General features: G+C 45.3%; 1 protein-coding gene across 1 annotated transcript; it reads left to right on the top strand.

Annotated features, from left to right (window-relative positions):
• Positions 1-11,005: 11,005 nt before the first annotated feature.
• OTP (orthopedia homeobox) lies at positions 11,006-18,530 on the top strand. Its single transcript, XM_010949393.3, has 2 exons — positions 11,006-12,018; positions 17,956-18,530. Exons 1-2 carry the CDS (start codon positions 11,302-11,304, stop codon positions 18,484-18,486), a joined length of 1,248 nt encoding a protein of 415 aa, XP_010947695.3. The 5' UTR covers positions 11,006-11,301; the 3' UTR covers positions 18,487-18,530.
• Positions 18,531-27,822: the final 9,292 nt, after the last annotated feature.

The raw sequence follows: 27,822 nt of genomic DNA, 5'->3' as shown, positions 1-27,822 counted from the left end.
GTGTCCATAGGTCCCAGCCCAGTGCTTGGCTCCCAGCTGGTGCTCAGTAACAATTTGGTAAATGAATGAGTGAATGAACAAACAGCCAATGAATGAACAGACAAGCAATGAATAGCTTTGTCCTGACTCTTCTCTCTCACATCCCATATCTACAAGCAAATCCTAGAAATCTAAAAAAGAAATATTTTTAGATTCCAACCACTTATCGCGTCCTCTGCTGCTCTCGTTCTGGTCCAAGCAACCATCATTTCTCCCTGTGATTATTGCATTAGGCTCCTAACTGGCCTCTCTGCTTCAACTTCCCTCCTCTACCTCCCTCAACAACACACACCGATCTTTCAGTACCAATTCAGGGGAAGTGTGGAGATGGGGGCCAAGTCCTAATTGAGGGCCATGCTGAAGATAACAGTTATGTCCTTCCCAGAGCAGGAAATCCATAGAGCCTCCTTTTAATGTTTTAACTACTTCAGGTAAAAACTGCAGTTCTTAGTCCCCATTGAGATAGATTTTGGTCAAAGCATTGTGAGAAGAAGTGATAGATGCATTTTTAAGCCATACCCTTAAAATAGAAAGGTATGAACCTTCCTTTTCATCTCCCTGTCCAGCTGTCTGAGATACAGAGGTGATGGCAGGAGCTGGAGCAGCCATATTAGACCACAAGATGGAAGCCAAATGTTGAGGAAGACATCACCATTGTGTAAAGAGGGCTGGGTTCTCAACCTTTTGGAACTGCTGTATCAGCTTTGGAGTGTGACAGAGAAATGAAATTCCATCTTGTCTAATCTACTCTAATTTGGGGTGGCTGTTACAGCAGCCCAATGTGTATCCTAACTAATACACCCTCCTTTCCCTAATACATCTGTTTTATAAGAGTGGGGGAAAAAGAGGTACCAGGAAAATTTATATGGAAAAGTTAATATCCTTCCTAATCAGTGACTTGGGGACCTTTCGAAAATTAAAGGAGAGGCAGAGAGTAAACCCTTGCTCTAAAGCAGCCAGGAAAGAACTATCTTCTGCCCAGAAAAGACTCTCTGGTTCCATATGTTAGCATCTTGGGAAAGCCTGGGAGGGTGGAGAAGGCAGCTCTACTGCTTGGTTTCAGGCCCTAATGGGTAAAATGCCTTTGGGGAGTGAATAAGAGAATTAGCTTAAGCTTTGGATTTGGGGGCTTTAGTGGGCTTAAGACGGACTTTTAATCATCCTTCACTCACTGTGGTCCCAGTGTGTGAATTTCAATCACATTCGCTTGCATCACCACCCAGGACAAGGTCTATGTATTGATGACTCACCATTGTGTGAGGCTGCTGCCCTCCCCAGCCAGGGTGCCAGCTGCCCAGGGCCTGCTTCTGGAGACAAGAGATGCCAGCTGACAAGGTAATTTTCCTGACAACTCTTTGCAACATGATAACATTGTGTATAGGTTTGGATTAATATCAACTTACGTTTGGGTCAGATGGAAAATACAAGTTTGTTACAAATGAGTTAGACTATATGCCTCTGCTAACCAGTTGTCTTCTTGTAACTTACTGGTTTGGCGGTTCATTTTTGATTCTTGCCTTAGCTCCTCCCTAGGTTCAGATTTGTTGATAGAACCCCTCTGGATATTTGTATTATTTCTTCTCTGAAAGTCTAAATCACAAACATTAAAGGTTCACCTGGATTACACTCCTTCATAAACTTGGTCTGTGGAGGGTCCTGAACCCCCACCGGAAGTTGTTTGCAAATATATGCATTTTAATGGGATGAAGTCCAGTTTTCAACAGATTCTCAAAGGGATCTCTGACCACCTACCCCAGAAAAAAAATTTTTTTAATGTGAGAGTTTCCATCAGAGCTAGTAAGGCTGATTAGGAAAGCAGTAATTTTGGCCAGTAAGGATTTACCCCCAAATCCTCCTCTCCCAAGCCTCCCACTACCACCAGGCAGATATGGAAGGCTTTACCTAGGCAATTTGCCTCTCCTTGTACTCCTCTTTAAAAATGGGAACATTCTATAAAGTATACTACATTAACTCCTAACATCTAAGAAATTTAATCTATCAAATTAGTTTCTTCCTCAGGATCCCAGGTTCCTGGGTGGGAAAAGAATCTTGATTGAGAAAGTGGGAGGGAAGGTCAGCGCACACTGAAAAGAGGCTACTTCTCGAGTTTGCCTCTGCCTCTCACAGGATGTAAAAGCCTGATTGCCGCAGGCCACCGTGGCTGAAAACAAGTCAATGCTGGATGTGCAGGACTGTAAACTCCACCAGGCGGAGGATCTCTTCCTCTGTCTCCCTCTCACTCCCCAGGGCCCAACACAGTGCCTAGCACATAGTAGGCACTCAGCAAAATCTGGATGGATGAATAAGGAAAAGTGTGTCAGCTGCCTCATTAGTCACTCTGTCTGGATAATGTTTCCTTTTTCAACTCGCAGTGGTTCCAAATGATAAAACTAAACCAAGGAGAAGATTAACAATCTAATTAGAAATAAATACTGAGGTATCACCACATCTGGATATTGGGAACGTTCAGGTGTACACAACTTGACGTAAAGAAGGAATTCAGAGGCTGTCCTAAACCTAGTAAACTGGAAAGGTCAGAGCCGCCCATTTAAGAAATCTTAAGAAATCTTTGGAATTATTTATTCAAGACTTTTTTTTTTTTTTTTTTGCTATGAGCTGCTTAAAGCAGAGCTGTTGCCTTTTTAGTACTTTAGTAAAGTTTGGACAATGACGTGGAGAGATTGAGAATCCCCAAGACCCTTCCTTGCCAGGATTCTAAGCCGGTGAAGACACAGCATTTGCTGTGTGCTGACGCGCCCTCGGTGATGCCCTCCTGCCCCAAGGCACCTGCTTAGGTGACGCTCTTGCGGGGTCGAACTCATGTCCACCCAAGAGGCTTCCACATGCGCCCGGGGTTCCCTGGAACACCCCACAGGCCCCTCCCTAGACAGGGGCTCCTGCTCCGACCGGCTCCTCCAGTGACCGATGTCTTCGAAGTTGTTGGTGCAAACCGGGCGCCAGATGCCGAGCCGACCAGACCGCTGGGGCCCCGGAGCAGCCGGCCGCCCCCTCGCCTCGCGCAGCCGCCTCTGTCCGCCCAGCCCGGCCCGACGGCGCGGCGGGCCCGAGGGAGGAGGCCGCGCGACCGCGCAGCGCCCCCTGGGAGCCGGGCGGGACCGGCGCGGCTGCCCCTCCGGGACGGCGAGACGGCGGGACGGCGGCCGGGCGCGGCGGCGGCCACTTCGGGCGGGCGGGCCGGGCCTGCAGAAGAGTTGGGCTATTTTGTAACTGCACCATCCACCCAAGCCTCATTACCACCTCTTAATGAGACCCCTTTACTCCGTGACGTGCAACCGCTCCATCTCATTAAGGAAATCGCTCTTCAATGCTGATTATTTTATTTGCAGCCATAATTATATTTCTTTCGGCTAAATCACGGTTTAATCGAGCCCACATGGAGGGCAGCAGCACTAATTACGGCGGGGGATGCGGCGGCGGCGGCGGCGGGCGCGGGCCGGCTGGGGAGGGGGGCGGGCAGGGGGTGCCCGGGCGGCGGGCGCGGCCGGGGGCCTGCGGGCGGGGAGGGGCGCGGGCGGGGGCGGGGGCCCGGGCTCAAACACAACAACTTATTACTTCTAATTCCCCAACTGTCACCAAATCACCTGCACGAAACAAGAATCTAATTTGTTAAGCTGGCATGTCTGCAGATGGAAGATCGATCTTCTCTGTAGATTTCTCTAATTGAGTGAATATAGACGCCCGGAATTAGCCGCACTTGGGCCGCGGGGAGGGGGAAGGGAAGGGGAGGGTAGAGAGGAAAGGGGGGGAGGGAGGGAGAAGAAAGAAGAGAGGAAGGGGGCAGAGAAAAGCGTAGAAAGGGGGAGAAAAAGTGCAAGAAAGAGGAGACTGAAGAACAGGCAAAGGGAAAGAGAGAACAAAGGGAAGGAGTGGGAAGAGGAAAAGGCTAACAAGAAAGAATAATAGAGAAAGGAAGAAGAGAGAATAAAGGGAAGAGAAAAAAGAGGGTGAAAGGAAAGAGGAAAAGGGGAGCAAAAGGATGAGCAAGGGCAAGACGATAAGGGAAGGAGAAGATAGGGAAAGAGAAAATTCTACTTGAAGAAGACTTACTCCCCATAGAATTATACCTCCCTCCCCCAAACCTTTACCCCCGCCTAAAGTGTAAAATAGCTGGAGAAGCCTAGCCCCGGAGTCAGTCACAAGCTGGGACTAGCTGCTTAAGAAAAGAAAAAGGTTGCGACGGTGGAGCTGGGCGGGGAGCGAGTGGGGAGGGGGCGGGCGCCGGCGTCTCCAAGAAATGGCTTACAGAATTACATTTGTTTTTCTTGTGATTTTATTAAAAGTCACTCCTCATCTCCAGAATGCGTGAAAATATCTACTTTCCACTCAGATACACCGCATTAACTTGTTGGAGGCGAATTTGTTTGTTTGTCTATTTTATTTATTTGCTAGATAAGATTGATGCAGTCTTATTAGCGCTATATCTAGTTATAGAAAGAGATAAGGATGAGATGTTTTTCTTTTTATTCCAATTACTAGCCTTGTCACCTAACTGAATAACTGATATATGATTATTTATCCAGAGTAAGTAGAAATCAGAAAAGCAGCGAACTTAACACATACAAACAAAATCTCTATGTCACTCATTATATTCCGTGTGGCTAATTGGGACCATTAAAATTATAGGGCTAAAGGCAAAAAAAGAGGTACGGAGTCAGAGGGCGGGTACTGATCCGTCATTGTTTTGTGCCGAGATTTCTGCGTTGAGGGCCGCGGATGCTAGTTGTTAGAAGGCAAGGAAAGGTTAAAAAAAAAAAAAAAAAAAAAGCAAGGGACCGGCCCCAGCGCCCACGAAGAGTCATGCAGGTGGACTGCATGGTTGTAGCTTGCAAACTCAAATGGATGGGAAACTGTTTACTGCATTGGGGAAAAACAAAATTGTGTTGAGCTTGTGTATCGCCACGGGCTTCCGGGAAGGGTAGGAAATCACACTCTTTTGGAGCGAGTTTTCCGCTCCTCCGTCACCCTCGGCACAATCTTGCAGCTGGAGTGAACCGGCCGTGCTCACACATTGCTCACACAAACGCACACACAAGTACACACGTCATGCACACGCAGTCCCCGCTCCCTGCGCTTAAAAAACAAAACAAACAAACAAAAAAAAAAACGGGAGTGTGGGTCCTTGACTTTTAGCTCCCAGGCTGAGGAGCCACGGTCCCGTAGGCGAGGAGTCTATTAGGCCACGGACTCCGCAGCGACATCACTGAATCACTGGTTGAGAGCGGCCCGATGTTCCTGCGCTCGAGACCCAGGGAGGCCTGGAGAATGTACATGGGGCTGGGCCCATGCTTGTTTGGCTAGGAGTTAAAGGCTCTCACTCTACCCTGGAGAGCCGCGGTCCGAAGGCCAGCGAAGGGTGCTTTCGCGGCCGAGCAGGAGCACTCAGTCAAAACGTGTTCGGCTGTGGCCTCTTTTGCTGGGGATCACGAGTGTTCTTTTATGCAGGGAAGTGTGGAAGCTTCTGTCACCCCTTCCCAGAGACTTAGCTGCCCTCGCAGATCCTTTTCCTTCCACTCACCCCATTCTGAGTGAATCACCAACTGAGGCATACACCAAGCAGTCCCAAAATTTCGTGTAGCCAGAAGTGGACCACTGACCTCTAACCGGGACGGGGGTGGGGCGGTGAGGGTGGGGACTGGGGGAGCATCGGTTCTGGCACCTGGGGATTTGAGAGCTGTGGGAGAAAATGGTCACCATTGTTCCAAGTGTAGGGGACTTGGAAGCTTCCGGTTTTTTTCCTGGAGTATTTGCCCCGACCCATTATTCTGTTAGAGGTTTTAAGGGAGGCCGGAGGAACTCGATCTGATTTGCCATTGCGTTTTGGTTATTGTATATCTGGAAAAGTAAACAGGAGTGTTCAAGTCATTTGATTTGTTTTCTGTAAGCAAATAATACCCAAAAGCATGGCTGTAATTTACCACGAATTAAAATTGATTCTTTTCATCAGGCAAGAAAATAGGAAAATGTGAGATCGTTAATTATTGAGGGAGGCGCTCCTCATTAAAGGGAACAATGTTACAATTCAGCATTTAATAGCAGGAATGTGAATAATAACGCGCCATATTTCAGCCCACTGTCTGCAAAGAAAAGAGAGCAGTTTACAAACAACCCAGGCAGCCGAAAGTTACATTTAATAAACACCCAAGGCTTCTGTAAGTGGAAAAAGCAATTAGGGCTCTGGGCACACTACCCAATTCTTCAGGAGCATCTGGTATATATTTTTATTCTTTCTGTCTGTCTCTGTCTCTACAAAGAATTCTCAATGAACGCAGAAAAACAATTAGAGAGAAAATCAGAATTACAAACCTAATCAGCATAAATCCATCATTAAAGCACTTGTTTCCTGGATCTCCTGCATCATCCCACCTCCCCATCCAGGTTCGCTTATATTTCTAAATCTTTCTCTGGACCAGGATGGCAAAGCAGGAGGAAGGCACAGGTTTTGTAGTTGCTGTGTTTGTAGTTTACATAATCAGCCTTCAAGATTTTGTTTTGTTTTGTTTTGAATATTTATCTCTCAGAAAGCTGACTTTTCTGAAAACTACAAAGTTCTCTGGCTCAGTCTGGGCGCCCATCTCGGCAGGAGCGGGAGAGAGTTCCCTGGCCTTTAAATGCTCTTTGTGCTTTGTTAAAAAGAAAAAGGGGGAAAAAAGAGAAAGAAAAAAATGATTTCCCTGTGCATCGCCCCTTGGCAGGCTCTTGTACAAAATTCAATCTCTATTTTTTATGAGAAGTAAACTGTCTAAATAAATTTTATTAGGGGCAACCAATATATTTTCTGGTAGTTCCCTTTGTTCCACTTCTACGTGTGTGTAACAATCTAAAACCTATTTATTGAGGAAAAATCACTGGATCCGTCATAGAAAATCCTTTTACTTTGCTTTAAAGTGATTTCTGAAGACATTCTTGTCATTCCGAAGATTTGGGGGCCATTGCGCTAAAGCCTCGCCTTGTTAGGGACTTCAGTTCCCATGATCATGTGGGAAATGCCTTAAATTATCAGTAGCAACGGTCCTGACCGGCACTTTCCCGGCTGCCCGCGGAACGTGGGAAGATGACGGGGAATAAAACTCTGGTAAATACATCTCAGGCGCTGCCCAGGTGGATTCAGACATTGGCCAAAACGAGCTGCCGAAAGGGAACCGGGCGCGGGGGCGAGCATTTTACATCCAGACTATTGTCGTTTTCCTCGCCACGCCTGCTGGCAACCAGCTCCAGACTCGCGGTCCAGCTCCAGCTTGCGCCCTCCCCACCTCGACGCCCCCACACCACCTCCGTCTCCCCTCCCACCCTCAGATTTCCCTTTCTTTTTTTTTTTTTTCTTTCCTTTTTCCTTCTCCCCCTAATCCCCACCCCTAGATGCTTCTGCTCTGAAGTCTTGGAAGAAATGATTTAGTTTGTTTATACTGCTATAAAAATCAGGACCAATAGAAAAGTCATAAAATGAAGCGGGCTATCAATCACGCCGCAACATTGTTATTCAGCGGTTACTAACAGAGATGGATAATCCTTTGATTTCGTCCCATTGTTATTACTCTGATGTGTCTTCACATTAACTATTACACATTTATTTATCGACCTGAAAGATGCAACAAAACAGAATATACGAGCGTGTGCGCGTGGGAGAACGCTGCACCGCCCGCGGCTGTTCTGGGGGCGGCTGTGGGATGGGGACACAAACTCTTGTGTGCACACACGTGTAGGCCCAGCGCCCTTCTCCTTCTCTCTCCAGGTGGCGGCTTCTCCTCCCTAGGCTGTGCGGGCTTCCGCGGACCTGCCTGTTTGGACGATCCGGGTGCATCAGCTAGACCCCCTGTCTCTTCCTCTGACACTTCTCCCCACCTCTGCCCCTGCGTTCTGGTCTTGGATATCCCCCAAGCTCCACCCAGGTGGGCAAAAACCCCTGCGAGTCCCCGGAAACCTGCAGCCAAGTGCGCGATGGGGAGCCACGTCCAGGGCGCGCTCCGCCCCCCACCCCCACCCCCAGGCCACTATCCGGTCTCCTACCGCGCGCTCCCGGCCCCTTAGCTTCTAGATTTGGGATTTTGAGGAAGAGAAGGGAAAGCTTTTACTTGAAGAAGTCTATTTGCTTTAGGTCTAGGTATTCTCCTCCCAACTAAAGCCTTTCTCGAAAGGAAACCAGGCGCTTGCCGAACACCCTCGCGGCTCCCAAACACGTCGTCGCCGCTCGTGCTCAGCCAAGTCGCAGCTGGCGATCCCGGCACCCCAGTTCCACTTAGCGTTGGCAGCAGCTGCGGCGGCCGCTGAAGCTCAGCCAGGCCCCGAGCTTCCAGAGAAGCGGTCTCCGCGCTCGGAAGGAACCGGTGTGGCTGATGACTGGTACTCACACGTGTGTGTGTGTGTGTGTGCGTGCGCGCGCGCACGTGTGTGTGTGCATGGGAAGGGGGGAAGGGGCTGCAGAAGAGAAGGAAGAGGAAGCAAAACTGCCCCAGGGTTCGCCTTGCTGCCTCCTTTGTCTCCTTGCTTGGTCCTTGTCACACACACCACAGCTAAGGACACACACACACACGCACACGCACACACACAATTCCTTTCGCATCTGCTCTCAGGCAGCATTTCCAATGTTTTGTGTAAGTCAATTGGACGGCAAACAAAAAAAGCCATTTGTTCAGTATTATTTAAAACAGACTTCATAGGGCCACCCTTTTGTGGAAGCTTTATTTGCACTAAATGAATAATCTTAATTGCATCACTCTCGAATTAAAAATCAATGTTAATCAAGTTGAGAGTAGTAAATATCAGTTTTCATTGTGCCTGGATAGAGGGCATTTTTCTTGTGTTGCAAATAAAAATACAAGTCAAATAACTTTAAAAGGGCATTATGTTCTGCTACAAATACAATTGAAACGGATTGTTTAGGAGCAGATCAGAAATGGTACAGAATTTTGCACTTAATTTCCTCAGTTATCATTTACAATAAGAACCTCTAGGCTTGACAGCCAAGTCTAAACAGTAGTAAATTAGTACAAATTTATACTGATTTTACTCTAATAATCGTAATAAAAGCTTATAGATTTGGCACTAATTACATAAATGCCTAATGATCTTGAAAATTACTCTGGTTAGAAATATATTACTAATCTAAACTTTGTTGTTGGCTGGCTCTGAAAAATCAGAGCATTAGAAATGGTTCGCTTCACTTGTGCAAAGCACTTTAAATTGTTCAAGTAGTTTAACATATTCGAGAGGAAAATAAAGAGCATTTAACTTTATTTACAGCCTGAAGTGGAGTTGGGAGCCGAGCTGAACTTAGAAACTTTGACCAAACGGGCGGGGTGTGGGCCAGGATGCAAGCGCGGGCCCGGCGGAGGAGCGGGAGCCGGGCGCGAAGGGTCCCAAGTGCAAGAAGAGGCACAGCGCGAGGGTCCCTGAAGCCGACCTCGGGCCCTGGAAACGCTGGGGGAGTCGACTCCTGTTTTGCGCTGGAGGCCTGCCGCGGGGCTGGGACTCGGTAGGCCCAGAGTCCCAGCCAGAGAGTCTGGACGCTAGGCGCAGGCCCCCTGGGCGGCAGCGAAATCTAGGCGAGGTCTGGAGGGCACGCTGTGCCCTTGTTGTGCTCGGAATTGGCAAACCTGCTCCAGCGGCAGGCCAGTGTTACTCAGAGCGCGCAGGCGTGGCGACTCTCGGGTCACCAGGGGGTCATGCCCTGCTCTGTCCCCTGACCTGCCTCTGCCTCAGCCTCAGGAAGATCCTAGCTCAAAGAGACAGGGCTGCGATTTCGGAGCGAGCTGGGCAGGACAAGGAGAAGGGAAGGTGTTCCTGGAGAAAATCGCAGAGTAGAACTACCGGAGGCCGGGCCCAGAAGCCCAGGGCGAGGCCCAGGCGGCTGCTGCTGCTTTAGCAGCTGCTCGGGGCTGGAGCCGACAGGGCTGCCGCCGCCGCCTCCTCGGGCGGGCGCGGGCGGGCGGGCGGAGTGGGGGACTCTCCGGGCGCTGACATTTGCAGGCTGCCCTCCTGATTGGTCCCCTCGCCGAGCTGCTCACGGGTTCATTCAACTGTTAAGCACCTCCCCGTCTCTCTAAAGGACATTATAATGCAAGAAGCCCCCTTTTTAACCACAAACCGAATTTTCTTTCATTTAGGTGATCTATATATATCTATATCGTGTAGCTTATAGCTTATATCTATTTTAAATAACTTAAAGCCGCTAAAATTTGGGGGGGAACAGCTTTCGCCCTGGAGCGGTGCGCGATGCTGTCTCACGCCGACCTCCTGGACGCCAGGCTAGGTGAGTGCGCGTCTCTCTCCCGGGCAGCCAGGAGAAGCACGGGCAGGAAATTGTCAATTTGTTCCTTATTTTATCTTAATGCGCCCTAAATGGACTAATTTCTTTAAAAGTAATTGTGCTGCATTAAAGTTTAATTTGATTTAACATCGTCTTTAAAAAAAATCTATGGAATATGTAGATCCAAAAAAGGAGTTGGGAAATGTTGTTACTTTTGTTTTTCTTATTTTTTCTCTTCCCCCTCCCCCTTATTAGTTTTGTGTTTTTTTTGTTTTTTTGAAAGGCGCGATCTACCCCGTGATAATTTGTTTGGAGGTGTTTTTCTTTCTCTTTTTCTCTTCTGTTAGCGTTGATTTGAGATTTCTTTTCTCTTTTTTCCTATCTTTCTCTCTCCCCACTACCTCCTTCTCTCCTCCTCGTCTAAGTATGGTTGAATTTGTAAAAATCTGGCTTGAAGGAAAAGCCGCTGCAATAGAAGTGGATTTACTAAATGTGCTCATTGAGAAAGGAGAAAAGCCAAATTCATCCTCACAGGCATCCGGCCTGCAAAAGGACTCGGCATTGCCAATGGCTGAGAGGAACGTGACTTTTATTTCTCTGGAAAGAAAAGTTGAATTCTCTAAAGTTTGATTCACTGTTATGTCTAGAGCATTTACTTGAGTTTCCTTAATGCTGTCTCTGTTTCTGGGCTCTGGGTTTCCGGTCTGAGAATCTTTGGTGATGGATGTGACTCCATTTCTCAAACACTTTCTCTGATTTGAGGGGGAGGCGGAGCTGATTTGGGTTGATTTCGGGGGGTGAAAGGCTTGGAGACTTATCCATCTTCCGAAAATGAGAGGGAATCGGCTGAGGGCCGGAGGTAGAGTTAGGCTGCCTAAGAGCAGGTGGGGCAACAAGCAAGGAATCGTTTCATTTTCTTTCTTTCTATTCTTTTCTTCCCCCCACCTCCTGGTCCAAGGGTATGCTCTCGGGTTCCTGGGGCGCCAGGGGTACGGTTCATGAAAGTGTCTCCGAGGCATGTTTCATTGCCGGGACTGGGAGTGTTTCTTTGTGGGGGAGTCGAAAGCATGGGCTGTTCACTACGCGACACCGCTGCTGAGAGACGGGAAAAGGCCGGGAGACAGTATTCCAGCCTGGCTGTCCAAATCCTGGGGAACCTAGCTGAGCATCCCGAGAGTTTGCTCCACAGGGCGACGGTGGGTGCCGAGGGAGCCGAGGATGGGGCTGAAATCGGACCGCGCGGGGAGAACAGTCCCTCCTGGCATGGCCAGGAAAGTAGTGACCGCCATCCCCTTGCCTCCTCAGGTATGAAAGATGCCGCCGAGCTTCTGGGACACCGGGAGGCGGTGAAGTGTAGGCTGGGAGTGGGGGGCTCCGACCCCGGGGGCCATCCAGGGGACCTAGCGCCCAACTCCGATCCAGTCGAGGGAGCCACTCTGCTGCCCGGGGAGGACATCACTACCGTGGGCTCTACGCCGGCCTCGCTGGCGGTGAGCGCAAAAGACCCGGACAAGCAGCCGGGGCCTCAAGGTGGCCCGAACCCCAGCCAAGCAGGCCAGCAGCAGGGCCAACAGAAGCAGAAACGCCACCGAACCCGCTTCACACCCGCGCAGCTCAACGAGTTAGAGCGGAGCTTCGCTAAGACTCACTACCCCGACATCTTCATGCGCGAGGAGCTGGCGCTGCGTATCGGGCTGACTGAATCCCGAGTGCAGGTACGTGGGGCTTGGGCACCAGGGTAGAAGACAAAAATGGGGCGGGAGGATTTGGGCAAAGGAAGCGGGATCTTTCCTTCCGCTGAAGGGATCCTGGGCTGCACTTTCTCAACCTATGCGTTCCTGGGTCAAGTTAGCTCCTCCGCCAGCAAACTGGCCTCATCGATGGACAGACAGGGCCCACATCTCCTGCCAGTATAGCCACATTCCCAAGAAACTCTTCTAAAGAGAAGCCAGCATCGTTCGACTGCTAGATATCTTTCCTCTCCCTGAGAAGGGAACCTCTGGGTCGCCAACCTTCCACGTCGACCAGGAGGATAAACCGAGTGTGCAATCCACTCCAGCTGGCGTTATTGACAAGTATTTCATTACCCCCCTAATGAGTTTGTCTTAAGCGTTTGGATAAATGGGAGGATGCAACATTTATACAGAAAACATGAAAAGGGAGTAAATAAGGCTAAATGGCTGTCTTTAAAAAAAAAAAAGATCTACACCTGGGTTTCACGGTGTAGCTTTATTCTTCATAACAACCGTCCCGCCGCTCTCTGGCAAAATACCTCTCGCTCTGATGTTTACAAAGGGTTTGAACTTTGGTGGTCTACCAATGCGCTTTGGGCGGATGGAGACTCGATCCCCTACAGCCTATGAGCCCTGGTTTTTCCCAAGGAAACTTGGGAGGTGAGGGGAATGAGGGCTTTCTGTTGTAGATATCCGGTTTGAAGAAGAAAGGACATTTGGGGCAGAAGAGATTGACAGATAGTAAACGAAATCATTACTGACCCCTTGTTCTCGTCCAACCACCCTCCAAGTTGCAAATTATATATAACTTAGAAAATCACACCTGTAACTTTTCTGAAAATCGGGGAATAAAAGTATAGCCCAGTAAATCTCAGATTTTTTCCCGCTTTTTTAAAGAATGAAAACATTTTATCAAATATTTTATGGGTAGGTGCTGGAGGTGAAATTTCAAGACGAGCGCTTAGTCTTGAGCTATCCAGGGTGCTGAAAACCTTCCTTTCCTGTCTTGGACGTGGTAGTTTCTGTTCATTATCCTGGGTGTCGATCTCTGCTCTAGCTGCTTTTACAAATTTGAGACATCTCCATTTTACAAATTTTAAACATCAAAGATTAAATATCTCAGTTACTTTACATTTGATCTAACAAGTAAGAGACAAGGGTGTCCATAATCACAGTATTGAATTTTTCTGTCTCCATTCTGCATTTTAAAGAGAGTGTAACCTGGAAAAATAGGGTATCTTTCTGTTCTAAATCGTTAGCAAATGAATATCACTGGGGACTTAAAAGTGGTTCAGTTAATAAAGTAATATACAGAGTATAACGTAGACTAATATTTTTACCCAATATAGGTCTGGGTGGTTTCATTAGTGAACTCTGGAAGCCCCAAACTATGGGCTGTTGAAATTATGCATCAAAGTCATGTTAATTGTATTGTGAAGATATATTTTATTAATGCTTTAAAGACTTTAAACCTTGCATCTCTTTTAAAATCTGAAATTGAGTTCACACCTTAACAGAAATATACAGTTTCAATATTTCCATTACCATTAATGATAATACTGGCTTGTTAAAATCCTGGAGGTTCAAATTTCATAAATTTGTTTTTTGTCCCTCAAGAGAAATACTACCTAATATTTTTCATTTTAAAGAGTAAAATGCTGTTGCTTAACCTAGACATACTAGTAATTAGTTTGAATTAAAATAGAACTTAGAATCACAAATAAAATATAATTGGACAACTGACTTTATGAAAAAAGAAAACGAGGTCTATTAAACTTTATTAGGTTTCCAAAGGTTAATGGCAGTGATTCTTTTAATATAAAAAGTTGTAAATGAAATAAAACACAAACTATGTAATGGAAACAGTTATTTTCAAGAAGTACACAAAAGAATAATCAAGAAGAAAGAGACAAAGTACTTTAATTGTTCTATCATAATGTTCATCCAAAGATAATAGCTTGATGCTGCTGATAGGAACAATTTAATAGAATGGCAATTTCAATATTTTAAAAAAATAATGTTCCATAGTTTAAAAAGTAATCAGATCAACATAACCTTCTTAATTAACATTTCAAAATGATTAACATTATGTAATGTAATGCAAAAATAATTTATGGAAAATGTATTTACTTCACAATTCACTGTACCATTGCTCCTTGACCAAATTCAAATTAAATAGTAATTGGTTTATGTTCTTATATGATGAGTACTTCATTGTTTTCTTTATAGTTAACAGATTGCCACACATTCTTTTCAGTATGTGGGCCACTGCACTGATTAAAAATGATCTAAACACTTAATTTATTGCAACTGTATGTTTTAAAAGATACTTTTTGATTCTAGACTAAATGATCCAGCGTACTTATTTTTATCTATACCTGGCATATATCATACTTTTAAGTATTTGTTAAAGCACCTCTACTCACATGGAGGCCAATTCCATGTCTGATATCGCTCCTCTTTTCTGGCTAGTGTAATAAAACCATTCCTTTTATAGCATGCCATTATTAGAAACCAATTTCAGAATTATTTATAACCTGGAATGGCTTATTAAGCAGCAATGCGAGAATCATGCAAATTACGCGATCAAATGCAATATAATAAGCATAATCATTAGTCTCTAGCACGGATTAATTAACTTTCAATATTTTATTTACATAAAAACCAAATCAGTGAAATAACTTCTGCACAGTCAGGCTTGCCTTTCAATATTTTATACGAACAAAAATAATGTGCTGTAATTCCATTGACCGTGTCCCCCAGAATGGCCCTGTCACCTGCCACATCTTAATAGGGGGACAAGCTGAGAGTATTTTCTAGTTTTCTAATGGAATGAGAAATTGCATTTTCTTCCTCTCCCAGCACTATTAAAGTGTAATGAATTCGGCCCAGAGTTCACGGCTGGCTGATCGAAATGAACCTGAGATCTAGGCTTTAATACAGCTCCCCAGATTTCCTCCCAAATCTTCACATTAATCATTTGCTGGATTCCAATGAGATCTTCATAAAGCGTTTGCTTTGAGGGGGAAAAAGGTAATATTCTCTCTTTCTCCCTCTCTTTCTCTATTTCTGAGCCATTTATAGGTGGGGAATTAAACGGGCTATATATTTTAAAATACATTTACAGTATGTCTATATTACGGTAACAGCAGATATCATGAAAGTGGATTTTTAAATTCCAACCTCCATTAGATTCTCACTGTTGTATTAAGCATTTTCTGAGAAGAGCTGCATTTCAAACTGAGTACAAAGTTGGCCGTGGCTGTGGTTAATATATTTCCTGGAGTTGTCATCTGTGCATTCTCAAAATCTCCCTTAGGTTTTGCCTGCATTTTAATCCGTCATGCTCTAGTTTTCAAGTGGAAACATTCACATTTTAAAAACATATGCATCATAGCTTGGAACGGAGGTTCTCAGACACCATGCAGATTTTTTTCCCCAACCCCAGTAAGCCATGAAACATAAAAAATTTTGTAGCCATCATTTGACTACTAACCCTCAAACATAATTGAGCACGATTTTTCGATTATTTCTATAATATTTAGTTCTTCAACAGCTGTTCTTTTCTGCTCGTGCCTGAGATTCAGAAACCTTTCTGGCAGTCGTATTTTCTACTGAAATTCTTTGAGGCAATTTCTCCTCCCTTTCTTTTTTCTGCTTCTTTCCCCACTATTCCACCCACATCTGCCATTCTCCCTCCCTAACCCACCAACCCGTGCCTGCCCCAAACATCCAAACATTTGGGGAATCACTGACACTTGCAGGGGACTAGGAATCGGTCTTTATAGATACGTTTCAAAAGATACGTGGGTGCGGAGTGTGAGGTGTGGGAACCTCACAGACAGAGACACCGTCCCTGTTTAGGGCTCCATCCGGTCTACTTCTCGCAGTCCCACTTTGCATGGGGAAGCCAAAGCGACCTGTGGCAGCAGTTCTCGAGGTGCTTTTGTGGGCTCCTGCGGGTGACTCTCCGAGGAAGGTCGCTAACAGCTCAATCCGCGGCAGGCCTCATTGATCCCAGCCACCATCTCGGGTCCTGCTGCTTCATTAATTCGCCGCGCCACAAGCTCAAGGGGCTTTAGCAGGAAAAGGACCCAGCATCTTTACCCAATCCGGACACTGGAGTAAGCAGAAACGTGGGAAACACGGTAGAAACCAGAGAAAGCTAAAGTGGTGGGCGATGGGACGGGGAAGGTAGAAAGGTCAGGGCGGCCCAAAGGCGGGCGAAAATTCTAGACTGCAATGTCGTTCACATTGGTAAACAGAATGTCTCTGCATTTGCATGGGTGTGAACACACTGGTGTGCAAAGCTGGCTTATGGGGAAGGGGATCAGGTACCCTCATACTCATGATACTTAAGCTTGCAGAATAAATACTAAATAGCTTGGATTAATGTGTGACCTTTTGGCCATGAATAGGGTGGTCAAACAGTATAGGCCAAATTCTACGAGGAAACTCAGTCTCTGGGCTGCATCCCACCATCTGTTCCTAGCCCTGTCTACCCAGTCACATCCATGCAGCCCTCTATTAGCTTGCAAAAGAATGCTTTTATTTCATCTTACTTTTGTTTTCTTAAGCATAACTGTGTGAGAATATTGAAGGGAAGGCTTCTCAAGAGGTACACACACACACACACACACACACACACACACACAAACACACATATAAAACACCTCCAACTGACTAGATGTTAAACTGCTTAAACTACAAACTTGCCAAGTGGCCATGCTGGCATTTTTTTTAAATTAAAAGATCAAATTCAAATATGGGGAGGGGGGAGGTTATCTTGGTCAGGCAGCTTACTTGATATCTTTCAGGAAGAACCCTTCCTTCCCCTGTGGTAGAGAATTTGACATTCATAGGCAAATTTGTCTGGTAAGGTCTGAAATTCTAGGGTCACTGTTAAGAAAGAACTAGTAAGAGGCTTATTTTCATTTTGAGTATATTTTATCACCACATCTCCTTTAGAAAGGCATCTGGGTTTGTCTAAGCAAAATTGAATTTGATTTATAACTAGTGTGAGCTTTAAACTTGACCTCCTTTAGTTTGTAGTGGTCAGAAAATTTGCTTTTAGTTTATAGGTGAAACAGGACTTGGGGTCGGGGGAGAGGGGATTGAGGGAATTGGAGGCCTTGTTATTTGGGATCCTCAGTAAGTTCCTGAAAATAATAGATTTGAAGGCCCTGAGGCTCAGGGCTCTGGCAGCAGGTTCAAGCACACCTACACAGCCCAGATAAAGGTGCCCTTAGAGGGTTCTGAGAATGAGGCACGGAGACTTTTGGCCGTAGTACCAATCGCTACGAATCAGAAGTCACAGTGGCGACCCAAACAACACTGTAGCTCAGTGGCACTCGTTTTCCCACACGGATCACTATATTAACCTCTCCGCTCTGTCATCCGTGGCGTTAGGGGTTTTCCTTTGTCTTTCGATTTTGAAACTGGCCATGTCATCCATGGCCCTTCATCAATTTCCAAATTTCCAGCGTTTCTGAAAATTCTATACCCCATCAGTGTTATAAGGCACGCTATTAAGCCACATGGGTACACATGTTTATCTTCATTTGTACACCTGTGTGTCCAGTCTTGACACATGCCTGCCTGCAGACCTGTGCATCTAAGCAGCGCACAGAATGTGCCAGGGTGCAGGGGCGTGCTGAACACTGCGCACAGTGTTTGCAGTGTGTGTAAGCGCTCCGTGGCACGACCACTCAGGACCCCGGGAGTTGGTGCTCGGTGGATGCAAGGGGCCCCAGTTGACTCGTGGCTGGGTGTGGAGGCGTGCCGGGCCGATAGCACCTGTTCAGCCTGGAGCTGAGTGCGTGGATCTGACGCGGGTTTTTCCAGGCTCAAGTCCCTGCCTCTCCTGGCCGCCCCACAGGCTAACAGTGCCCTGTGTGTCTCCCGTCCCGCCCGCTCCAGGTCTGGTTCCAGAACCGGCGTGCTAAGTGGAAGAAGCGCAAGAAGACAACCAATGTGTTCCGCGCGCCGGGCACGCTGCTGCCCACGCCAGGCCTGCCTCAGTTCCCGTCGGCCGCCGCCGCCGCCGCCGCCGCCATGGGCGACAGCCTCTGCTCTTTCCACGCCAACGACACCCGCTGGGCGGCGGCCGCCATGCCGGGCGTGTCGCAGCTGCCGCTGCCGCCGGCTCTGGGCAGGCAGCAAGCCATGGCACAGTCACTGTCCCAGTGCAGCCTGGCGGCCGGGCCGCCGCCCAACTCCATGGGCCTGTCCAACAGCCTGGCGGGCTCCAACGGCGCGGGGCTGCAGTCGCACCTCTACCAGCCCGCCTTCCCCGGCATGGTGCCCGCCTCCCTCCCCGGCCCCAGCAACGTCTCCGGCTCGCCCCAGCTCTGCAGCTCCCCGGACAGCAGCGACGTGTGGCGGGGCACGAGCATCGCCTCCCTCCGCCGCAAGGCGCTAGAGCACACAGTCTCCATGAGCTTCACTTAATGCAGCCGCGCCTGGCCCGCTCCGCCCCCGGCGCCGCCCCCAGGTCCGCCCCGAGGCCCACGCGGCGCGTGTCCGGGCCCCTGCTCCCTGCCCGGGACCCGGCCCCAGCCCGAGCGCCCCGCCCCGTCCCGCCCGCCCCGGCGCCCGCCCCAGCGCTCAGCCTCGTTTCCGCCCGGCCTCCGCTACGTCTTGTTAGGTCCTTTCCTCTCTCCACCACTCTCTCGGGCTCACCCCAAGCCCCAGCCCGCGAGGCCTCCCCTCTGCCTGATTTCGCTCTCCCCTACCCTCCCCAAACCGACTCTCCCAGTCTCACCCAGCCCCTCCCACCGCCCCAACTCCAGCGTCTAACCCCACCCTTTCCCGCCACCCCTGGCCTCCTCGCTCGCACTCCTTGTGCTCGCGCCCTCCTCACGGCCTTCTGACTGGCGGCCTTCCCATCCACACTTTCAACAAGACGCCTATGACCCCCTCGCCCACCGCCTCCCCTCCGGTCCTTTCTTCCCCCACCATCCCGCCCCCGCTCCTCACGCCCCTCCTCCCGCGCCCTGCAAAAAGCATCCTTCCCGCCATTTTACTTACCAGGGAGTAGACTCAGGATCTGAAATCAGACACCAATGGACTGGTTTGTGGGCAGAAACACACACACTCGCACTCTCAGACACTACAGACACACGAGCACACACACACATACACAGTGCACCTAGGTCACACACGGACGTGTTCAAGGGACAGCACAATGTTAGGGATTTTTGTCTTAAAGGAGGACAAGCATCTGCTATCAATCACCTCATCTGAGGGCCCAAATGATTACAGTTTGATTTATCCTTGTATTCTTGCTCCGAAATCCTTTCTTTCTTTTCCTTTCCCACCATCTGTTCCTTGCCCTGTCTACCCAGTCACATCCATGCAGCCCTCTATTAGCTTGCAAAAGAACTCTTTTATTTGATCTTACTTTTGTTTTCTTAAGCACAGCTGTGTGAGGGTATTGAAGGGAAGGCTTCTCAGGAGGAACATACCAGTGGACTGGGTGGCTGGAGTAGACTAAAGCAGTCATGTGATGAAGAGGCGATCTTACCCATTTTGTTAAGTCTTCATAAGGAAGAATAAAATAAACATATAAGAAAAATTTCCTTTTGTAAAACAAAAGCCACATCTCTTTTCTGGATCCTTCAGGACTGGGGTTTGTTTGCTTCCTTTTTCCGTTTCTCTCTCCTCGCTGCTCTGTGCCCTTGGTTGTTTTGTGATCGTCCTGTCGTCCCTCGTGCCCCTCGGCCACCGCCCTGGCCCCTGCCGGCCGCCGATGGTTGCACTCGGACATCTACAACCCTGCAACTTTGTACAGAGAAACACAATCAGCTCTTTCTGCATGTGCTGGTCAAATCCAAACCCAGAGAACAGAAGCGCTTTCGAAGAATGAACAAACATGTGAAATAGGATGTTTTGTGTAGATAAAGCATTCTTGTTATATACTGGTCAATTTGTGATCTGTTTTAACTTATTGTCTGTGCTTATTTATGGAATTTGGTTTTCTTAATAAATGTTTGAGCTAATATAAAGCATATTATTTGACTTTTCCGGACAAGTTTATATCGTTAAATGTAAATGGATAAAATAAAATCATTTTCTGTATGTGATATGGAGAGAACGATGGGTTTTGGTGTGACTTTGAATGGCGGAAGGGTCTCGCGGGGGAGAGAGGAAGAGAGTCCGTCTATGAGGTTCTCAATTCGCGCTCAATTGGCGGGATCTTTGCGTTTGGGACGCGTCCGCCCTTCAGTAGGCTTAGGTTCAGTTCCCGGGTTGCACAGCAACCTAGGCAGCGCGCTCACACCCAGCATCCGGCTGGGCAGGCCCGGCCTGGAGTCTACGGCCTGCAGGCCGGAAGTGAGAAGGCCGAGCGGTGATCTCCTCACGCGAGCTCGAGGCCTCGCGAGGCTTTGGCCCGCTGCCGGGCGCAGCTGCCGGCGTTAAACGCAGAGCCCGAGAGTGGATAAAAGCTTTTCAGGTGAGCGGTTTCCCTCCGACAGAGGAGGGGATGGCAACCCTCGCCGGGCTGCGTGCGTTTGCTGGGGAGGCTTTGGGCAGGAGGAAGGACCGCTGCGAAGAAAGCGTGAGGACCGGGAGCTCTGCCCTCCGGCGTCGCCCAGAAGCCCGTCCGGCCCCAGGTACGCGGTGGACGAGAAAGGCTCGGGGCTCCTCTCCCAAGGTCTGGGGCTCCTCCCCTAGCGTCTAGGCCTCATGGCCGACGGAAAGCGGCCCTCAGCCCTTTGTGTGCGCGGAGGTGGGCTAGGCTTCAGATACCTGGGCCTTCCCGGTGGGGGAGAAGAGTGCCCAGGGCCACCTGGCTGCGGGTCGGTGCCTCTCAGGCTTTCCCGTGCGAGACTGCCCTGGTTTTCTCAGGGTCCATCCTTGGTTCGAGCTAACCTCAGATTTAGCCATGTGCTCAGGGGACTCCCCCAAACTATCTAGTAGTGAAAATTGCTGTTTCTTCGGTAGAATGAGGTGGAAGGTTGCGGGTGTGTTTTAAACTTGGAGGCGAGTTGATATCACAGGCTTCCTTTGGAAGACTAACCAAAATCAATCTTGTGGTTTGAAATTTAATGGTCATTATAGGCATTGAGAGTGCACCCTTTCCCATGGGAAGATTTCTCATTTGGTTGCCACAGAGTAGAAACCCTAAAAACACCCTTTCCTAGAATACAATTTCAGACCACAGGGCTACATGTGAATTTAATAAACTGTTGTAATTGTTACTCAACTAAGGGAACAAATGGAATTTCCTGGAAGGTGAGGACGAAAAGGCATGATTTTCTATGATAAAGAAAAATCATTTGTTCATGTTACCTTAGGAATTTTAATCAGAGGTAAAATTGGTGGGTGGGTTCACAGAATATTTCAATTCTCCGTTTTCTAAAGGGTATTTAATATAATGTTAAAATATTAAAGATGATAAAAACATGCTCATTTGGAATTTCATATAAAAATCGAACATTTCCATATTTTAGAATGCACAAAGAATGTAATCTAGCAGCATAATAACCGAATTTGTGAAGTATCTGTAGATGAAAAATACTTTTCCTTATTTTTACGTTTCATCATAATCTCCCTTGGCTTAGAGGAGTGGTTTTTTTTTTTGTTGTTGTTTAAACTTGAAATTGTGGATACTGTAATCTCGTCACATTTAAGAGATCAGTACAAATCACAGATCGCTTCACCAGTGAGCAGCATGGAAGGTTGTTTACAAGGATGCTAATTTTACAGCTTTTTTATGCTGCTATAAAGCATAACTTTATGATGTAGGAATGCAATAAAGGATGCTAAATGGAATCTTTAAAAATTGTATTTCTGAAAGGCAAGGGAAATGGGATCTTTCATTTCAAAAAAAAAATGGGCCAACTCAGAACGCTGATGAGAAGTTACAAATCAACTGAAGTGATAGATGCTTTCAGAGATACTTATATTTCATAATATAGTGGTTATTTATCAATATTATAATGAAAGTGTACAGAGTTTTTCACTTAACCTGACTCTGGAATAATATTTGTTTCTATGGCAATAGATGTCTGTATTAAGAATTCTAAACATTTTAATGTCGTATTTGCCATTAACATAAGGGAAGGCAACCTGGCCAAAATTGTTAAGGTTGACAGTTTAGCAAAGATAAAAAGCAGAGAATGAAAATCTCAATCACAAACCTGAAAGATTTCTGCATTTTTGAGGGAGAAAAAAAAACTAACAGCAGGATAATTCTTCATATTATTTTTTACTCCTTAGCAGCAGCAATTCTGCCTCAAAACTGTTAAAGTTATAAAAATAATTACATTTGGTAAGGGAATAAAGGCAATAATGATGAATAATATCAGAGTACAAGGTAGATAAGTACAACATGTTAGATGTCCTGCCTCTAATGAATTGTACTTTTTGCTGAGTAGTCTGTTTGGCATTCAATACTGTCACCACATGCTAGCTAGAAAAAGTCAAAGTCTATTATGATGTAACTATATGATTGATTTATTTGAATACTCAAATTCATCCTTGTATCTTTATTTTCTCCTCAGTATTGGTACTAAATATCATACATGGCATACAAGTGATGGCATAGTAATGGTGTTGCACTTAGTTTACCTTTTGTTAATGATGAAGAAATAGGATATAGGAATTCAGCCTACTAAAGATGATGTTAGGGTATTGAATAGAAAATGGGATGCAGAGCAATTTGGGTAAATCAAGGTAGATGTAAATGGAAAGTATAGAGCAAGTTGTAACTTTGGAGCAATTTATGATTGATGTCAATGACTGCTTACCCTGAAAATGAAAATGTTTTTAATTTGTGTTGTGGAATTTACATATTAATTTTTAGGATAAAGAAAAAACTTAGGCCACAAAGATGTGTCTTCTAGTAATGGCAGTAGTTAACCTGTCAGTTGAAAGAATGTAACCTTCCTTTTCTCCTTTTCATGACATAAAGGTAATCTCATCTGAGGGCACTTATGTGAAGAAATAACAGCATGGCATGGTGAAACTACTGGCTCATTAATCCTGGCATCTCTTTCCTACAGGGTTCCTTGATTAGTTAGATTCATTCATCGGGCATTTCGGAGTTTTTGATTTGTCACCATAGGCTAGGTTCACTGAGTTCAGGCTAAATTGAGCCAGAAGCAATGTTTATTAGTAATTTTGTAGTACAGGCTACCCTAATAATTCAACCCAAATATCTCATCTGAAAAATATCCATTCACTCTCGCTTCTAACATGGGCTGCAGCTGTGTTCATAGGGAACTGAAAGAACACAAGTGATTGGGCATGTATTTTCTAAATTATTAATATGATGGCTAATAGCTGTAAACCCATCTTCGTATCCAATGCAGAAATTATGATTCATTTTAAAAATGAAAGCAGCAACAAAGGGGGGCACCCCCTGCCTGACTCTCTGCTAACTCTCATCAGTGCAGAGCGTTTAGTCCAGGAACCATGGCCTATTTAGCGTGTGGTCATTACAGAGAGAAACAGAACAATGCTTTTCGTGTTTCCTCATGCATGCTCTATCAAAGCAATGCATGGGTTTATAAGACTTATTAGAAAATGCTTTTAAGGAATTTCAGGCATGAACTACATGGAGGATCCTCTTTTGGTTTTGACGATGTCATTATCAGTCTTTAGGCAGGCATAATTAGTTATTTGTGCAGTTAGGCTGCATCTTACATCCACATGATCAAATATTCCATATGTCCAAGTCTCCATCTTTAGACCACCTTGGATTTGAGATACACTTGTTGCAGTTGCTCATGCTGCCACAGTTCCTCTTAGTTCTGAAGTAATTTACAAATACCAGGAAATATATAATTAATCCACATGACATATATAGTGTATGTTCTTTGTATCTTTCATTGAAATATAACAGGGCTTTACATGCTTTTGCTTATAGTCCTTACTGAATCTATTTCAGGTGAACCCACACAAGGTCAGATTATGAACTCTAGAAGCCCTTAATACTGAAAAGATTATGTGTAATCCTTATGAAATTAAAAATAAAAATACTAAATTGTAAAACACAGGACATAGGTATACTGAAATTAAGTTCTTTCTAGATTTTCTAATTGCAGAATTCTGAATGAGTTCAGTGAAATGAAATTGGTCTCTCTTTCTGATGCCCTTGCTTTATTATCACATGCTTAATCTGCTTATTAGGTACTCCAACACTGGCTTCAGAAATAACATTTTCTGAGGGTATTTATTACTTTTCCTCTAGTACCTTATATTTGAACCCCATTTTTCAGTTTATAGAGCATATTATCTCATTTAAATCATCATGGCTTCTTTATATAGTAGATACTATAATCTCTCTTTTACAAATGAAGAAATTGAGACTCAGGTTAAGTAACTTGCCCAATGTTACATACCAACTGAGTGGGAGACATCATTCTTCAAGTTAGGTCTTCAGATCTTTCAGCAACACCATTGTGTATGTAACATGTAGATACTGTTCTTATTCTTAAGGGAAACAAATAACTTCCCTTACTTAGAAGTTTAACAATCCACTCTTATAATTTCAACAAGACAGGTGCTGTTTGATGGGTTATGGTAACTGCATTAAAGTTAAACTTGGTTTCAAGAGTCTGGAAACACTTATTTCCTCCTGACTTTATCCTCTCTCTAGAGGTTAATTCAAGATAGTTCTAGTGTGCCACTGAGAAGTTTCTTTATTGTGTGAGGAATCTTTATTAGTGGAGTTGTCTCCTTATGACACAAGCTCTGGGCTGAGGTGGCAAGAAAACTTGGGAACTAGCTCTGGGGGTACTTGGAGGTGAGTGGAATTGTACATGGAGAGGGGATGGTTTGACTGTCCACAAGGGAGGGGATCCGTGAATCTCTTGGTGCTGTAGATACGTTTCTTGTCTGTCCCTTCATGATTTTATAGAGGGATCTTTTGATCAACTCAGAATAAGCAATTTCTCATTTTTCTGTCCTCCATATGTTAGAAACGCACTGTCAATCATAGAATTATAACATATTAGCATTTGAAGGGATCTTTGAAGTCACCTTGTTCAAATTCCCTGACCACAGTTGTCACTTTTTCATTTCTTGCCAAGTGGACTTAAAGATTCTGGTTGAACACAAAACAGGTCTCTATTTTTGGCCCAACTGCCAGGAAGAACTTCCTTTTATTGAGCTTAGCTGCCTCATGCTCTTCCTTCTATAATCTTGCCTTTTTGGGGACTTTCTATAGCACATTTTAGTACTGAAATGATTTCTTTTTAGTCTTTTATTAATATTTATATCAGTCAGTATAACACCAAGCTATGCTGTGATACTAGATAAACCTCTTATCTCTGGCTTAACACCACCAAGATTTGTTTCTTGCTCACACAAATTCCACTGTGAGTGAAGTGATTCTCTTGGACACCTTTCCTTTATGTGTGACTCAGTGATCCAACTTTTAATTTTGTGGCTTGACCACTTCAATATGGGGTTTCCATCATTTTAGGGGAAAGAAAGAATTGGAAGTTATGAATTTGTTCTAATGCTTTGGCCCAGAAACTTCTGCTCAAGGTCCATTAAGCAAGAACTAGTTACATGGCTTCCCCTAATTGCAAGAGGGCTGGCAAATGTAGTGTAGCACACAGATATTCAGTGAGTAGAAAATGTCTCTGCTACAGTCTTATTTTCTCTCTGGTAAACATCTTTAGTTCCCTTATTTAACATGTTTTTCATACTTTTAAGTTTTCAACTATGTCTGTGTGCTTATTGGCAAGGCATGGAGGTGGGAGGTACCAGAGAAATTGATGATATTCAAGCTTTTGAGGAAATACCATGTAACTAAGAAGACAAGATGAATATATTTTCAAAAGGAAACTGTACAAGGTAGTTTTTAATGGTTCAATCAAATGCTCACCACTCTGACACATACCATAAATACAGTGGAAATTCAAAGAAGCAGGAGTTCATTGGGGATAGAATTCCTGAGCAAGGCTTCCTGAAGGCATGGGCCTTACAGGATAGCAGTGTCACCCTTTAGGATTTTTTTTTTTTCCACTTTAGTGGAATTCCTTTGACCTTTCCTTGCAGGTCTTATTTTTAGATCAGTAAACTATGCTTGGTCTTTTTATCTGTGTTATTACTAAATTCTCCACTGTCCTCTTAAATTTGAAGCCATTGATCAGATTCAGGTCTCTAATGACCAGGACAAGCCATGGTGGACCATCTGCCATACTCATATTAATAGCCATTCATAATCTGATAGAGTGTTATTATAGTATCACTGGTACTCCCCAATTGGGTAAATTGTAGCAATGTAATTCCCTAATATCTAGCATAGACTTCAGCACGTAGGTGTTTATGCTCAATAGGTGTTTATCAAGTTGAATTTAAGTCAGATGTGTTGGTGTTAAAGCTCTCAGCTTATTGCTGTTGCTACATATCTGTTAGATCTCAGGGAGTGGTTACCACTTTTAAAATATCATATATTAAAGAGCTTACATTAAGGTGGAAAATAAACAAATCATTTCTGACAACAAGCAAAATAATATTTTCATTCCCACCAAAAGAGACCATGCTCATCCTGTGTTGCGCTCAGTGCTCACTTGGAGTAAACTAGTCACCCATGGGAGGCTAATTACCTTTTCCAAAGAACTGGGGTACCACGTAGTGTCTTTGAAAAGCTAATTTAGTAAATGATACTCAGGTATCTTGCAAGAATTAATATGCCACTCTTAGAAACTCCAGTGACTGGATTGTTTCCCACAACAGAGGGAGGAGCACATGCTTGCCAGGAAACTAGCCATTGTAAATTTCCCTGTTGGAAGACTTAAGAGCTTCATTTTCATTTTAAACTTGGTGGCTTCTCTGAGAACTGATTACATGCCATGAGACATTTTAGGTTTGAAGAGTTATGATGAGAATTTTCTCCTTAGGCTGAAGAACTCCAAAGCAGGACCTTCAGATTCTGGTAGGGGTTGCTCATTCTCAGGGAGATAGGTTTTTTTTTTTTTTTTAATTGTTGTTTTTTGGGTTTTGTTTTTGTTTTTTAGTTTTAGCTATAGTTGGGGACCATGAGGAAATGCAGCGTGGTTTGGAAAACATAGTTGTAATCCTTGCTCAGCCATTATCTACCTGTATGCTCTTGATTCAGTCACTTAGCAGCTATGAGGTTCTATTTCCTCATAAAATTACTGAAGGTCTTTCCCAGTGCTAACATAAACATAATGTTATAATCCTACATGGCTGACTAGTGTGGGGCAAGTCAATTAAAAATACCTGTTGTTCAGAGACCTGGGCTGGTCTTTGTCTAATCTGTTCCTTTTGAAGATATTGTCCTCTTATCTGGCAGGAGGGGATCTGATACTGAGTCAAGTCAGCATTGTGTTAAAGGGAGTGAAAAGGTAAGCACAGAACATCAGTGGTCTTGCTGAAGAGTTACTGCACTGACAACATCCTTACTCTCTAGTAAGAGGACCCTGGGAAGGGGTTGGGCTGCAGTGAAATTATTTTCCAGAGTAGGAAAGGAAGATTGGAACATTCGGTAATTTAATTTTCCATAGACAGATACGACTGTGGAAAGGAATCCTTCCTCATCCCTGTTCTTAAATCATTAGTGCCATAGGGTTTGTATATCATCCAATAAAGTATGGTTAGCCCATGGATTTAACTTTAAAGGAGAAATTAGAAAAAAGACAACTGAGACATATTCTCCTATAGGAAGCACTCTGTATTTTGGTTGGCTTGATTGGATTCAGTTAGTGCTAGTTTCTTGTGTAAAGTTAGCAATGCAACTGGACAGTTACTTAGAAGCTAGTGTGGGACAGTGTCAGCATATTTATTCAGTTGCCAAGGCAATGC

The sequence above is a fragment of the Camelus bactrianus genome, chromosome 3 (assembly GCF_048773025.1).
Source record: "Camelus bactrianus isolate YW-2024 breed Bactrian camel chromosome 3, ASM4877302v1, whole genome shotgun sequence".
Taxonomy (NCBI): domain Eukaryota; kingdom Metazoa; phylum Chordata; class Mammalia; order Artiodactyla; family Camelidae; genus Camelus; species Camelus bactrianus.
The sequence above is the reverse complement of the archived record's forward strand: the minus strand, read 5'-3'. Positions and strand labels throughout refer to the sequence as shown.

Coding starts and splice junctions, on each gene's coding strand:
- OTP (XM_010949393.3), top strand. CDS start 11,302: ATGAAAGTGTCTCCGAGGCATGTTTCATTGCCGGGACTGGGAGTGTTT. Junction 12,019..17,955: donor TGACTGAATCCCGAGTGCAG/GTACGTGGGGCT, acceptor CGCCCGCTCCAG/GTCTGGTTCCAGAACCGGCG.